This window comes from Pteropus alecto, unplaced genomic scaffold (assembly GCF_000325575.1).
Source record: "Pteropus alecto unplaced genomic scaffold, ASM32557v1 scaffold761, whole genome shotgun sequence".
In the NCBI taxonomy this organism is placed as follows: domain Eukaryota; kingdom Metazoa; phylum Chordata; class Mammalia; order Chiroptera; family Pteropodidae; genus Pteropus; species Pteropus alecto.
Window position 1 is genome coordinate 149,303 of NW_006431558.1, and position 14,108 is coordinate 163,410.

The 14,108-nt window shown below is 59.2% G+C and overlaps 1 protein-coding gene across 1 annotated transcript in view; it reads left to right on the forward strand.

The window, feature by feature from the left end:
• ZNF653 (zinc finger protein 653) overlaps positions 1–10,806 on the forward strand; it is a 16,003-nt gene extending 5,197 nt beyond the window's left edge. The window contains 8 exon segments of the mRNA XM_025040060.1: positions 323–366; positions 2,436–2,651; positions 6,982–7,593; positions 7,722–7,902; positions 7,986–8,097; positions 9,184–9,298; positions 10,092–10,191; positions 10,415–10,806. Coding sequence (XP_024895828.1) covers positions 323–366; positions 2,436–2,651; positions 6,982–7,593; positions 7,722–7,902; positions 7,986–8,097; positions 9,184–9,298; positions 10,092–10,191; positions 10,415–10,592 — 1,558 coding nt within the window. The 3' untranslated portion in view covers positions 10,593–10,806.
• The last annotated feature ends 3,302 nt before the right edge of the window (positions 10,807–14,108 follow it).

The window sequence follows — 14,108 nt, forward strand, 5'->3', positions numbered from 1 at the left end:
GGGGTCGTGGGGCCTTCTTAGAATTCTACACGCCTCACCAAGTTTCTGTACCACTTTCCAACCTCTCCACTCCCTGGCCACGAGACCCTTGGTTGGCAGCCTCCCTACTCTGAGACTCAGTTTCCCAGTCTATGAGGTAGGTGATGATATTAGACCCCACTCCAAGGGCTGGTGTCCATGCAGGAGAGAGCCCAACTGAAGGGCCGCAAGAAATAAAACAGGCCCTGGAAACAGAAGTTAACATTCTGCCCAGAGCAGGATGAGTGTATTATCTCATCATCAGTCAGGCCCTACTCATTCCCGCTGCCTCTCTCTGTTGCAGGAAGCCTTGGGAGCAGGTCCCTAAAAAGCCAAAGAGGAAGAAAAGTAAGTGGGGCTGCAAAGGGGTGGGGGGCTGACAGGGTATTGGGAGTAACTGGCTTTGTTGTTTCCTCCCTTCCTCCCTCCCTCGTGCTCTCCCTCCCGCTCCTTTGCTCCCTCATTCTCTCAACTTTTTGTGGGGGGGCCTGCACGTGCCAGGTGCTACGTGGAACTGGACAGACCCAGCCCTGCCTCCACAAAGCCCACAGTCTCGTGGGAAAGACAAGGGCCAGGCTGAGCAGGGGTACGGTGGGGAGTTTAGAGCACCAGGGCCCAAGAGACAGGACCTGACCCAGCCCCGGGTGGGGCCAGGACCAAACTTGTGTTGCGCCCACCAGGGGCACCCTCATCACCCCCATCTCACACACGAAGACACCCAGGAAGGCCGAGTCACCGCCCCAGGCTGCACAGCTGGAAAGTGGCAGTGCCAGACTGCAGACTCAGGTCCTCACATCTCCCGAGTAGTCCCTTTAGCTCCTTCGCTCTCCTGCCCAGCATGTGGGAGTCAGCCACGGAAGAGCCAGGCAGAGCAGAGGGAACAGCTTGTGCTGGGGCTTAAAGGGCATATTGCGTGCCAGGCTCAAGGGGAGCTGGACGTGGGCAGTCCAAGCAGAGGCCTGGAACACGTTCCTCCTGCCCCTGAACCCCTGGGCTGTGGGTCTCGGGCCCCGTCCAGCAGGGTGAGAGCCAGCAGTCCAGGGAGAGCGTCTGGTGGCAGTGAGCCCCTCCCCTTCTCATAGTTCTCAGAGGCAGGGGCCAGATGAACTAATATTGTGACCCCCAAATCCCGAAGGGGTGGAGATAGAGATAAGGAGCAAGTGCTGGGCTAGGGGGCGGCTGCTGGTGGTGCTCCCAGTGGTTGTCACTGTGTTGGAGTCCCCGAGCACCAACCCTAGGCCCAAGGACCTTCCCTGGGCCCCCTCCCATCTTCCAGCCTGGAAGGTCAGGGGCACAGCTTCCTCCCATTTGGTTGAAAGATCAGGATCATCACACATTGCTGGTACCAATTCCTGGGCATTCGGTGCCCTGTCAGTGCCTTCACTCCCTAACCTCCCTAGCAGCCCTCAAGGAATGGGGACCCTTGTTCTCCCCTGGCCAGAGGGGTCAATTGAGGTTCAGAGGGGCCAAATCACTTGCCTGGAGCCACCCAGCTGGGGAGTGGCAGAGCCAGGATTTGAAGCCATTAGTCTTGCTCCACTGTCCCCACCCCCCTTGCAGCGTTTGCTCATCCTGCGTCTACTGTGTAGGCGCTAGATATACAGGAGGGACAACACAGATCAGTGTTCCCGCCCTTGGGGCTCTGACATCCAGTGCCAGAGAGACAAGAAACATGGGGACAGACAGATGGTATCTAAGTGCTACATGGAGACAAAGGACAGCAAGTCAGGTGGGCTAGAGGCACAGGGAGGTGGGGGTGGCTGACCAAGGGAAAGACCTGAGTGAAAGAGGAGGGAGTAAGGCAGTTATCTGTAGGAAGAGAACATAGCCAAGGCAAAGGCCCAGAGGCAGGACCATACCTGGCTCAGGTTGAGGAACTGGGAAGAGGACATGAGGCTGGAGTGGAGTGAGCAAGGGGTAGGGAAGGGTGGCAGGACGTGAGGACAGGAGGTGACTGGGGAGACTATGCAAGGCCTTGTAAACCTCTGGGAGGACTGGCTTTTCCCCCCAGTGAAGTGGGAGCCTGGAAGGATTCTGAGCAGAGGACAAATGTGACCTGACTCAAGGGTTCATAGGCGCCCTCTGGTGGCTGTGGGGGGAATAGACTGTAGGGGGCCAGCGTGGGAACAGGGCAGGGCAGCTAACAATGACTGTGCACCTACTGTTTGCCAGGCACCACTGTTTATATGACTTAACTCATCCAGTGAGGACAGTCTCTGTTCAGTCTGTTACCTTTAGGGTATGTCTCGCCTCTCTGAGCCTCAGTTTCTTCACCTGTGAACTGGGGACAGGCCTAGGCAGGGCTCAGGAAGGTGTCTCAACTCCCAGGACCCAGAAGGCCCTGGTGGTTCTGGGGGCCGCACTGCCCTGGGCAGCCTTGCCCTGCGCCTCACACCCACTTGGCCCTGTGCGTGCAGGGCGGCGACGCAATGTGAACTGCCTGAAGAACGTGGTGATCTGGTACGAGGACCACAAACACCGCTGCCCGTACGAGCCACACCTGGCCGAGCTTGACCCCACCTTTGGCCTGTATACCACGGCCGTGTGGCAGTGTGAAGCCGGGCACCGCTACTTCCAAGACCTACACTCACCCCTGAAGCCACTCAGCGACTCAGACCCCGACAGTGACAAAGGTGGGTCTGAGGGGCAAGGGTACACAGTGACCTCCAATGTCTGGAGGTCTACACCCCTCAAGGGGAGAGTCGCCCTGGCCTCCCCACCTTCCTGGGTCTTGTCAGCCTCACGCTACCATCACAAACCTCACAGCACCAGGCAGCACTGGCCCTGGCTCCAGGGATGGAGCACGGACTCATCAGGCTGGCTGCAGTCTCCGAGTCTTTACAGAGCCCAATAGGCGGTCCCTATTTTACAGAGGGACAGCCGAGGCACGGGGCAGTTTGCCCATCTGTGCCTAAGGCCAGCCACAGGCGGTGCTGGGCTTGGGGTCCCGGCAGTCTGGCCCGGGGGCTAGAGGGAGGGAAGGGTGCTGGGCCTGTGACTTGCTAGTGCAACTCCTCTCTTCTGGCCTCTTCCTCCTCCTCTGTTCCGGCCCTTTGTCGGATTCAAGATCTGTCTCCCAGTCTCATCCTTTTTCCCTCTCTCCATTCTGCTCTACTTCTCCTCGCTCCCCATTCTCTGCTCTCTTTCTCTCTCATCCTCTCTGTTTCCTCTCTCTTCCTGTTTCTCCTATCTCCTTCCTTTTCTCTGCCTCCCCCCACTGTATCTCTCGTCCATCTCACGCCCTTTCCATCTCTCGTTCCCCACCTCCCATCGCACCGCCCTCCCCATCTCTCACTGTCCCTGCCCCTCTTCTGCTATCCCACACTGGTCACACGAGTGGGGTGGCTGCCAGCTCAGGACTGGGAGGGACTCAGTAACGAAGGTCCAGTGGGACCTGATGGGGGAGCAGAGGAGACGCTGTGGGTGGTGAGGGGATGCCTGCCTGCCTGCCTCATGGGCTCAGCATGAGCTGTGAGAAGGATCCTGCCAGATGCCCTGCCTGGGCTGAGGGTGGGGTCAGTCACAGGGCTGAATCCTCGCTGGCAGGCATCTTGGAGCAGGTGGCATCCCAGCTGGCAAGGGGAAGCTATGGGCGAGAGGTGTTCCAGGTGGGCACCCTGGCCAATGGCCGTCCCATTGTTTGTCATTCAGGCCCCCAGCGTGCGGCCCGCCCCTCAGCCATCCTGTCCTGTGCTCTGTTCCAGGCCGACCCCAAGCTACCCTGAGTCTTCCCTCACAGCCCTGTCATTAGCCCCACTGAGCAGTTAAAGAAATTAAGGCGTTGGGAGTAAAATGACTGGCTCATCTGCTGATGGGTCCAGCTGGGATGGGCGTGACACCCAGAGGAGCCCCCTTACATCCCAACCTGACTTAGACAATAGCGGCTGCTGGATCTGGGCTCTTGGGAATGAACACTCGAACCTATTAGCCACGTCTGCTGTGGGTGATGGGGGCCCTTGGGGAGTGGCTGTGTCCCTGGCCCATCCCTGTTCCCCAACAGCACCCTTATCTGCTCTGTGCCTGGGGCGGCCCTGTGCCACCTCTCACTCAGTAAGAGGCCCTCCTGCCAGGGCTGTGGAAGGCTGGAGGTGTACAGCTATTTCAGTCGTGAGTATTATCATCATCTTAAGAGGAGTCTGGTGTCAGCCTTAACAGCTGGACACTGCAGTCAGGGACCCAGACACACACCCAGCCATGCCCCCCAGCTCACTAGGTGACTGCGGCCTCCTTCAGCATGTAGCCAAGGACAGGAAGGAGTGGTGTCAGTGGTATCCCCCTACTTCCGCTACTGCCACCCCAGGGCCTGAGTCGGGGATGGGGCTTAAGATTCTACAGATACTAGGAAACATTGATAGGGCGCTTACTCCGAGCCTGGTACCGTCCTAAACCCTTTACACAGATTTACTCATTAAATACCCAAAGTGCCTCCTGAGGTAGGAGCCAAGTTGTCCCTGGGCCCAGAGAGCTTGTTCACACAGCCGGGGGAGCAAGCACTGGGATTCCCCCCAACACACACACATGCATTCTCCATGTGACCCTCTGGGAGTGTGGGACATGTCCCCAGAAAGTGTGCCCCAACTGTGTCACAAGTGTGTAACTTAAGGGACATACGTTTTTCCTGTCCCCAGTTTCTCCCTATCTGGGGACGTTAGCACCAAACACCTGGGTAAGATGTCAGCCTCCTTGGCCTATAATCACAGCCTTGGTCTCAGATTCCATCATTTTTGCAAACAAGTGCTCACTGTACCATACAGCCTTCTGGGCACTGGGGACTCTGTACAGGTACCCCCTGTCCTTGTGGAGATTACTGTCTAGAGGGGAAGCAGACAGTAAACAAGATAGACAAGTGAACCCCAGAGTATGCTGAAAGGTGGGAAATATTTGGAGGAGGGCGGAAATAAAGGACGGAAAAGGGTATGTTTGAGACAAGGTGGTCAGAGGCCTCCCTGGAAAAACACCACTGATAGAGGTGAAGGAGGGAGCCCACACAGGCGTCTGAGAGAAAAGGGTTCAGGTAGAGCAAATGTGCAAAGGCCCTGAGGCAGGAAGCTGTCCTGTGTCCCCAGGCACGGGAGGGAGGCCATTGGGGCTGGAGAGGAGATACTGGCCCTGTGGCTGCAGTGAGCGCTTTGGCTGCTATGCCAAGGGAATCGGGAAGAATATTAATTGAGGTAAGGCCAGGTGCTGAAACATGCTGCGGTGCTTCTGACGCGCAACTTGCCTCCCACTCTGGGACCCAGCTTCTTTCTATCCCGCGGCTCTAGTTTCCTCTGAGTGGGAACAGAGGTGGAAGCTTGTGGCTGGGAGCTCGCTACCACTCACATTCCATTGGGACCCAGCCGCTGGGAAATGTAGTCCACCTGGGTGCCAGGAGGAAGAGGCTCAGGTTTGGTGAGCATGGCTTGTCTCTTTTACAGAAGTGATGAGTGGGTTCTTGATTGAAGAGGGACCTGACCTAAGCAGGTGTTCACAGGCTCCCTGTGGCCGCTGTGAGGAAGTTAGACTGTGGGGGTTGGGTGAAGGTGGGAGCCAGGGCACCAGGGAGAAGGGACTGCATGGTCCTGGCAGGGGGATGGTGAGGCCATGACCAGGATTCGCAGGGGAAGTGGGAGAAGCTGTCAGCCTGTGGATGTATTTTGGGTGCAGCGCCAACAGATTTTGCTGACAGATTGGAAGTGGGTGTGAGAGAAAAAGAGAAGTCAAGGATAGCCCTGAGCCTTGGCCTGAGCAACTTGAAGGACAGAGCTGCCATCGCTGACATGGGGACATCCATGAATGCCGCAGGCTTTTTCTGAGGGAAGTTTCAGAGTCCAAAGTTGCTGAGTGTGAAATGCCTTTGAGACCCCCACAGCGGGGGCTGGGCAGCAGAGGAGGCAGTGGAATGTAGGAATCTGCAGCTTCACAGGTCGTCCAGGTGGGAGCTGTCCACATGGAGGCACCAGGGTCTTGATGGTGGTAGCATCATAAAAATAGATATTTGGTCTTTGTTCCCGTTCCTGGCGTAGAACTCCTAAAACCCTTGGAATTCCCTGAGTGATAATGTTTTTCGTTTTCATAATGAGTCCCTTTCGGAAGGATCCCCTCTGGAACACACCTGGGTCTATGCTACTGAGGTGACTTAGGGAGTGGCCCCTGGAGAGCTTCAGGAAAGAAGCTGGTCACCAGATACACCAAACATGTGATTAGAGCACGAACTCTCTCAACTCTGCCCCTAGCCCTGGGGAAGTGGACGGAGGGCTGGAGATTGGGTTATGAAAACTCTTGAACAGTGAGGTTCAGAGGGCCTCCAGGTTGGCGAGCAGGAGGTGCGGGGAGGGTGGTCTACCTGGCGAGAGCATGGCAGCCCCATGCCCTGCCCCCTAGTCCTTGCCCTATGCATCTCTTCAATCTGGCTGTTGCTGAGTTATGTCCTTTATAATAAAATTGTAATTGGAGTGGAGCATTTTCTTGAGTTCTCTGTGTTGTCCTAGCAAATTAGCAAACCTGAGCAGAGAGTCAGTTGTGGGAACTCCATCTATTACCAGAAGCACAGACGGCCCAGGACTTTCAGCGGGCATCTGAAACGAGGGTAGTCTTATGGGTTCGACACTAGATCCAGGTGGATAGTGTGAGTATTGTATTGAATTGTTGGACACCTGGCTGGTGTCAGAATCAGGGCAGTGTTTAACACCATTGGCCCCCGCTGAGACCCTGGGGTGAGCAGAACACTCAGGAGAGGCCCCTGCTAGAAACTTCTAGACCAGAAAGAGCAAAAGAGGCTGAGAAAGAGCTACGAGAGAGGGGCCAGGATACCAGAGTGAGTCTAGAGGCTGAGGGAGGATAGCATCTTTGAGAGGCAGGGACAGTTAGGGAGGTTGGGGACTGAGAAGTAACTGCTGTTTGTGGCAGTGAACCCTGGTGAGCCCTCAACAAACACCAGCTGCTGCCATTATTGTAACCATCCCCTTTCCTCTGTCACCACAGCGGACAATGGCCTGGTGGCCGGCAGCTCCGACTCTTCCAATTCCAGCTCTGGCTCTGACTCTGAGGAGCCCCCTGAGAGCCAGCCAGCCAAGGTGACAGTGGCAACAGCAGCAGTGACCCCCACCAGCCCAGTGGGAAGCAGTGGGCTCATCACCCAAGACGGCGTGCACATCCCCTTCGATGTCCACCACGTGGAGAGCCTGGCTGAGCAGGGCACCCCGCTGTGCTCCAACCCAGCCAGCAGTGGGCCAGAAGCTTTGGAGACAGTGGTGTGTGTGCCAGTACCTGTGCAAGTGGGCCCAGGCCCTGGCACCCTCTTTGAGAACATGCCCCAGGAGGCACTGGGTGAGGTGGTGGCCAGCTGTCCCATGCCAGGCATGGTGCCCGGCTCTCAGGTGATCATAATCGCAGGCCCTGGCTACGATGCTCTCACGGCCGAGGGCATCCACCTCAACGTGGCAGCAGGCAGCAGTGCTCCCGTTGGGGGCCTGGGCGACGAGGTACCCTGCGCCATGATGGAGGGTGTGGCAGCCTATACCCAGACGGAGCCTGAGGGCAGCCAACCCAGCACTATGGACCCCGCCACCATGGCAGGCATGGAGACCAAGAAAGGTCTGGGGGTCCACGCCAGTCTGGGGGATTGGGAGGGATGTGGGAGGGGGAGGGCAAAGAGTGGCCCTGGAGTGGGCTCCCCGACAGCCTTAGTCCCCATGGACACCCACCCTGTGTGCACCCCGTAGAGAAGGAGGACCTATACATGCTCAAGAAGGAGGAGAAGGAGGAGCCAGTGGCCCCAGAGCTGGCAGAGCTGGCGGCGACAGTTCCTGAGAGTACAGAGCCTGAGGCAGAGGCAGATGGGGAGGAGTTGGACAGCAGTGACATGTCAGCCATCATCTACGAGATCCCCAAGGAGCCTGAGAAGTGGGTGTCGGGCAGGTGGGGGTGGAAAGAGGATAGCCAGCCCGGTGTGGGAGCCTCGACTCCATGAGCCCCTTCCCCTCCAGGAGGCGACGGAGCAAGCGGTCGCGGGTGATGGATGCCGATGGCCTGCTTGAGATGTTCCATTGTCCCTATGAGGGCTGCAGCCAGGTGTATGTGGCCCTCAGTAGTTTCCAGGTGAGGCCACTCCCAAGTGGCTGGATGGGGCCTGCTACTGTGTCCAGCTGCCTGTGTGCTGGGGTCTGGGCAGTGTAGCTCGCTAAGGGCCCCACCGGGCCCCAGCAGGCACCACAAGCCTGCCTCCCACACACCCACACGCCCCAGTGGACCTCAGCAGCTTCTCACAGATCCTGCCTCAGCCACAGAGCACCAGATGTCACCTCGCTGCCTTCCCCTCTCACTCTCCAGGGCACCAGTCCTGCCTCCTCAACCAGCCACAGGCTCTTTCTGCACACCCTGAGTGGCTGCCTGGTCTTAGCCTGGCGGTTCCCCACACACTCCTGCTCTTCCAGCCACCGGAACTCCTGCCCAGGCCACTTTGTCAGCTCAGGATGCCCCTGCACCAGGAAGCCCACCCCAGTTCCCACGGCTGCTGGGGCTTGTGAGCCCCAGGTCACTGCACCACTAGGATGTACCTGCAGTTTACCCTCTGGGCCTAGATGGGATGCCCCAAGGGCAGAGACAGGGTCTTGTCATATCGCCCCTCAGGCACAGGAGGTGGCACCAATAGGCCCTTGAATTTGCCAAGTCATGTTTTCATTAAGCACGGATTGAGCACCTACCAGTGCCAGGCCTGGTACTGGGCGCTGGAGCTGTAGATAGGCTAGTGAGTTAAAGAGTGAAAGGAGAAAGGAATGAGTGAATATGCCTGCCCGGGCCTCGAGGGCAGCATAGCACCAGAGCAAAGAGCTTGCAGTGGGGCTGACGGCCCTGGAATCCAGTCCCAGCCCTGCCACTGCCCACCCGTAAGACACGGGCAAACCACCGAGCCTCTGGACCCTCAGTTTTCCTACCCATGTACTGGGCTCATGGCTGGGCTCCTTCACAGGGTCATGACAAGGTTGACTGATGTCCCAGTGCAGAGCCTGACTGTAGGTGCTCAGTAAAGCTTCTATTTGGTCCCAGTGTGCCCCTAGGAGTCCATCCAAAGTGTAAGGGCACGCTTCTTCCTCCTTCAGCGAGGCCAGCCTCGGCCTGCCTTCCAGCTGCCCTCACCTGTCCCCATGGCACCCACAGCCCCACTCCTGCCCCTCTCGCCCCCAGAATCACGTCAACCTCGTGCATCGGAAAGGAAAGACCAAAGTGTGCCCGCACCCCGGCTGCGGCAAGAAGTTCTATTTATCCAACCACCTGCGGCGGCACATGATCATCCATTCAGGTCAGGCCCAGGGCACAGGGCAGGGGCAGGCAGGGTCCAACCCAGGCGGGGCTGCCCTTCTCAGAGCCGCCTCCTTGTCCTTCACATGGACTGGTGTGAGATGGCGGAAGTACAGTGTTTAAGCTGGTGCCCACCTTCCTGGTGCTCAGTGAGCTGGAGCTGCACGAGCTGCAGTGACACTGACTGTCACAGTCACGTGGAGCTGGGTAGGAGCTGGTTATCTCGTCCCCAACTCAGCCCCTTGGCCTGTCCACTCCTACAAGGAGGTCGCATGCAGGAGCAGTTCCGGGGCTGAGGGAGGACAGTGAACCACCCCAGATGGGCAGGGTGGGGGAGCGAGCTTGGGACAGTTTCTTCTGCTCAAGCTCCTCCTTGACCTGAGGTGTGGGCTGTGGACACGGTGGCCAGCACTGGTGCCTCTGCCCAACGGAAGGGCAGGGCTTTGGATTTTTCTTCAAGATCAGAACTTTGGGTTTTTACGTGAAATTGCCCAAATGTTCAAATATTGGGGTGAAATTCAGACCCATCTTGGCTTGACAGTTTGCACCTTGTGCCCCTCAGGAACCTGAGTTCACATTCCAGCTCTGTGTGTTTGGTGGTGGTGTGGGGGGCGGGTTCCTGAGCAGCCTTCTGGAGCCTTTCTTTTTAGACTCTCTGGTTATTAGAGTTGGCATTCAAGCCTGGAGGATGTGGGGTTTGGTCCATCTACACCCTACTTGTTCTCTGAGGTGCAGCAGAAAGATTCCATAGCCCCCTCTCCAAGGGCGGCGCCTCAGCCTTGCGTTTTTCTCAGGTGTCCGTGAATTCACCTGTGAGACTTGTGGCAAATCCTTCAAGAGGAAGAACCACCTGGAGGTACACCGGCGCACGCACACTGGCGAGACACCCCTGCAGTGAGTGACGGGCCGAGGGAGCTAGGAGGGAGGGGATCCAGGCCTGGACCCGCACAGGGCAGGTCCCACGGGTGGCCTCTCCTTGGGTTGACGTGCCCAGTTCCAGGAGGTCTCCATCCCAGATGGCACTGCACGTTTCTGGGGCCCGGCCCCGCCCCTGTAGTTAGGCTCCGGCCACGCCCGCTCTGACCCCGCCCCGGTGCCGCCCTCCGACTCCCCGCAGGTGTGAGATCTGCGGCTACCAGTGCAGACAGCGCGCATCGCTCAACTGGCACATGAAGAAGCACACGGCAGAAGTGCAGTACAACTTCACCTGCGAGCGCTGCGGGAAGCGTTTTGAGAAACTGGACAGTGTCAAGTTCCATACGCTCAAAAGCCACCCAGACCACAAGCCCGCCTGACTCACACGACCACTGACCGCCCCTATTTATTTAACACGCCCGGGCCTGCTGGGCCTGAACAGCCGCAGGGGCTGCCCGGACTGCTGGCCGGAAGGAGGCGCCCCTGCCCCGCCCCAGGGCTGGCCCCCCCCACTCTGCCCTGTCTCTGAGCTGGCGCCTGGGGCTGCTGGAACTGTGTCAAGAGAACAGAGCGAGATTAAAGAGCAAGAAAGGAGATGCCCTTCCCCTAGGCCTGGATGATTTGGGAGGCGGGTGGGGTGGGCCCTTTCTTATCCAACCTGGTCCCTTCCTCCTAAACAAGGCCTGGGGCAGCAGGCACAGGGTTTGACCCTACATGCAGAACAAGGCCTTTTCCTGTCAGCCTCTGCAGTGCCTGGGCCAAACACTCCCTCCTCTCACAAGGTCGGGGCTGGGAGCTTGGGGACACAAGGAGGTCACTGGACATCTCCCAGAACTTGATCATGACGCTAAGTCCTAATCTTTCATGGCTCACTCATTCCCCACGCTAGAGAGCTCAGAGATCAGTTGGGAGGTGTTCAGTATAGAAAATAGAATAGTGTGTTAGTTTTCTGGGGATGCTGTTTAGGGCAGTGGTCAGGGAGAGCCTCTCTGAGGAGGTGGCATTGGAGCATGGAGCATGGAGTGGAATGACAAAGAGATTCCATCCCTGAAGAAAGCTGGGGGAGGCAAATCCCAGGCCGAAAGAACAGCCAGTGCCAAAGCCCCGCGGTAGAACGGGCTCGGCGTGTTCCTGGAACAGGAAGCCGCTGGGGGAAGGGAGTTGGCAGCCGCGAGGTGGCTGCCCTAGCCCCATTTCCCGGAGGAGGATGCTGAGGCTTCCCTCCTCATCCTGCTGACCGCCAGGGAGAGGGGTAGGGAATGAGACCAGGCCGCGCAGCCACCAGGTGGCGCGCAAGCCGCTTGGGCCCTGGCGGCCGCGGTCACGTGACCGCGGAGACCGCAGCAGCGAGCTGGGGCACGTGCCCTGGGGAACCCTGTGGCGTCCTGTACATTGGCCCCACCGACTCCTTAGCAGCTTGTGGGGCGGGGCCGCGGCTAAAGCCTTATTTTACGTTTCTGACGGGGAGCTGTCCCAGTTAGGGACGGAAGTGTCGGGCCGGACATCCCCCAGCCACCCCCTCGCCTCCGGGTTCAGTCCCCTTTGCTATTCCCAGCAGTTTCCATGGGAAACGTAGTCTGGTCTGCGAGCCCAGAAGTAGCCCCCCATCTCGACACAGGCACAGCTTCTGATTCTACAGGAGCTGGGAGAATAATGGGGTGGGGAACAAACCATCGCTCGAGGTCCCCAGGGTCTGCAGGCACGTTGCCCCAGCAAACCCTAGAGGGGCCACCTGGGGACCTGCATCGCGGCCGCCCAGACTGTACGGATCACTATGATTGGCCTGCTCTCTCCATAGCGTGGCAACGCTCTCTGCTGCGCGCTGTTCTCATTGGCTCAATCTCCAGGGTGTCCTCCCTCAATTCGTTCTCTCGAGGACCGTCCCTGATTGGTCAAATTAGGCTCTCCTTGCAGGGTTTGATGGCACTCTTGGACAGGCTAGAGCCTTAAAGGATGTTCAGGGACAAGGATGGGGTGGGGGCTGTGACTCCCGGGTTTAGGGAGTCCTGGCTACTCCTATCGCAGCGCCCTCGACGGGGCCGTCAGGCCGCTGTCTCTGGTGCTGAAGCCCCACTCGAAGGCGTCTCTCCCTAGTGAGCAAAACTTGCCCCTGCTGACAGCCCCAACGTAACCATGCACTTGCGCCCGCGCACCCAAGGTGGATGCGCCACCCCCTATACCCTTAGTAGTAGCCAGGTCCCCCCCCCCCCCCCAGCAGAGAGGAAGAATGACTCCACAAGCAAACCAATCACAAGCCAGGAAAGCCAGAACCCTTAAAGGCAGATCTGCCCACTCCAAGTTTATAGGGCCTGAGAGGGTCCAGTGGTTTCCCAGGACTGCAGGGTGCCAGGCGGTTTGCTTGGAACTCTAAACCCCAAACCTCTTTACCTCCTTCTCAGCAATACCAAGTGCCCCTGCACTGTGGGTTGCAAGTCCTCACCTTTTGAACCCTAGAGACACAGGGTTCCACTTCTTTCTGCAGGCAAACTAGGACTCCTGTCATCCCCACCTTCCTCCCTTGATCTTGGAGGACTACGCCTAGTCCCCGCAAATCTGGGGACCCAGGCCTCTGCCCATTTAGGTCTTGGTTTCTTGTCCCTTTCCAGTCCTCTCGGTGGACAGCACTTTGGAAAGTCGTACAATTGGGCTACGATAACTTCGTTCCTCCAACTCCGGGTGCTGGACAGAGGAGAGCCCGCCCTGTCTTCCGGCCAGAAAGCCCTCCCCAAAAGGAGGGCCAAGACAGGAAACAGACTGCTAGGGCAAAAGGGCCCGAATCTGGCGACACGAGTCCCCAGGAAGCGAGTCGGCGCCAGCGCGAGCTCGCTTCCACCTGCCGCGCCGTCGGGCGCCGCGAAGAGGTGGGGCTCGGTTGTTGCAGCCAATAAGCGACGCCGGCGCTGGCAGCTGCTGATATAAAGGGCTGGGGGCGGCGGCTGCGCGGCCCAGATCGCGGAGCGCGCAGCGCGGGCCGGAGGGTGGGAGGGAGGGCGGGCGAGGGTACAGGACTAAGCACCCGGAACCGGACAGGCCGAGCTGAGGGGCGGCGGCGAAAAGCAAAGCGCCGCGATCTCTGTCGGGAAACGCAATCTCCCCGGGCCCCGCGGGGCCGCGCAAGGGGCATTCTCACTACCGCGCCCGCTCCCTCTTACCATCCCCTGCCGCCCGCAGACCACCCCGGGGCTCGGTTATCCGCGCGCGCGTCCCCGGGCTCAGGCCCGTCTCCGGCCCTCGAGGGAGCCACCGCCTTCACCAACACCTCTGCAGCGGCCGCGCCAGAGGCCGCTCAGGCAGAACCCCGGCGTGAGCATCGAGCGCCCCCCAAGGAGTGCACGACCCCCGGAGCCGCCCTCAACACGGACCGCGCCCGCCGGGCACACAAGAATGGTCACTGTAGGTATTCCCCTGTCGCTGAGAGGGAATCTGGTCGGGAAGGGGTTAGGTACAGGCTTCGCGGAGATGGAGTGGTGGTGGGGGGGTAGGACCAGGCCTAGCTAGGCCCAGGTGGGGGGGTAGGACCGAGCCTCAGGGCCTGAGAGTGGGCAGGGCCGCGCCCAGAGTGTTGAGGGCATTTGGAGTCTTGTCTGAGAGGCCTTAGAGAGTCGAGCTGAGATTCAGGGGGCATCTTATGGCGCCCTGGGAGCGATATTGCCCCCTTCCAGCAAGCCTGATGGGGGAGGGGCCGCGGCGGCGGAGGCTACATCCTCCATCCAGGCCCGGACCCCGCAGGCCGCCCAGGCAAACGCAGGGCCCCAGTCACTGATGCTGGGCCAGGACAAGGAGGCAAGGCGTCCCCGAGAGCCCCGGAGAAGCGAATGGCGTCGGATCGCGCGCCGGGGACCAGGACCGCGCCCGGGAGCCGGGCGTCTTGTCCTCGAGCCTGTCGACCTTGCGGC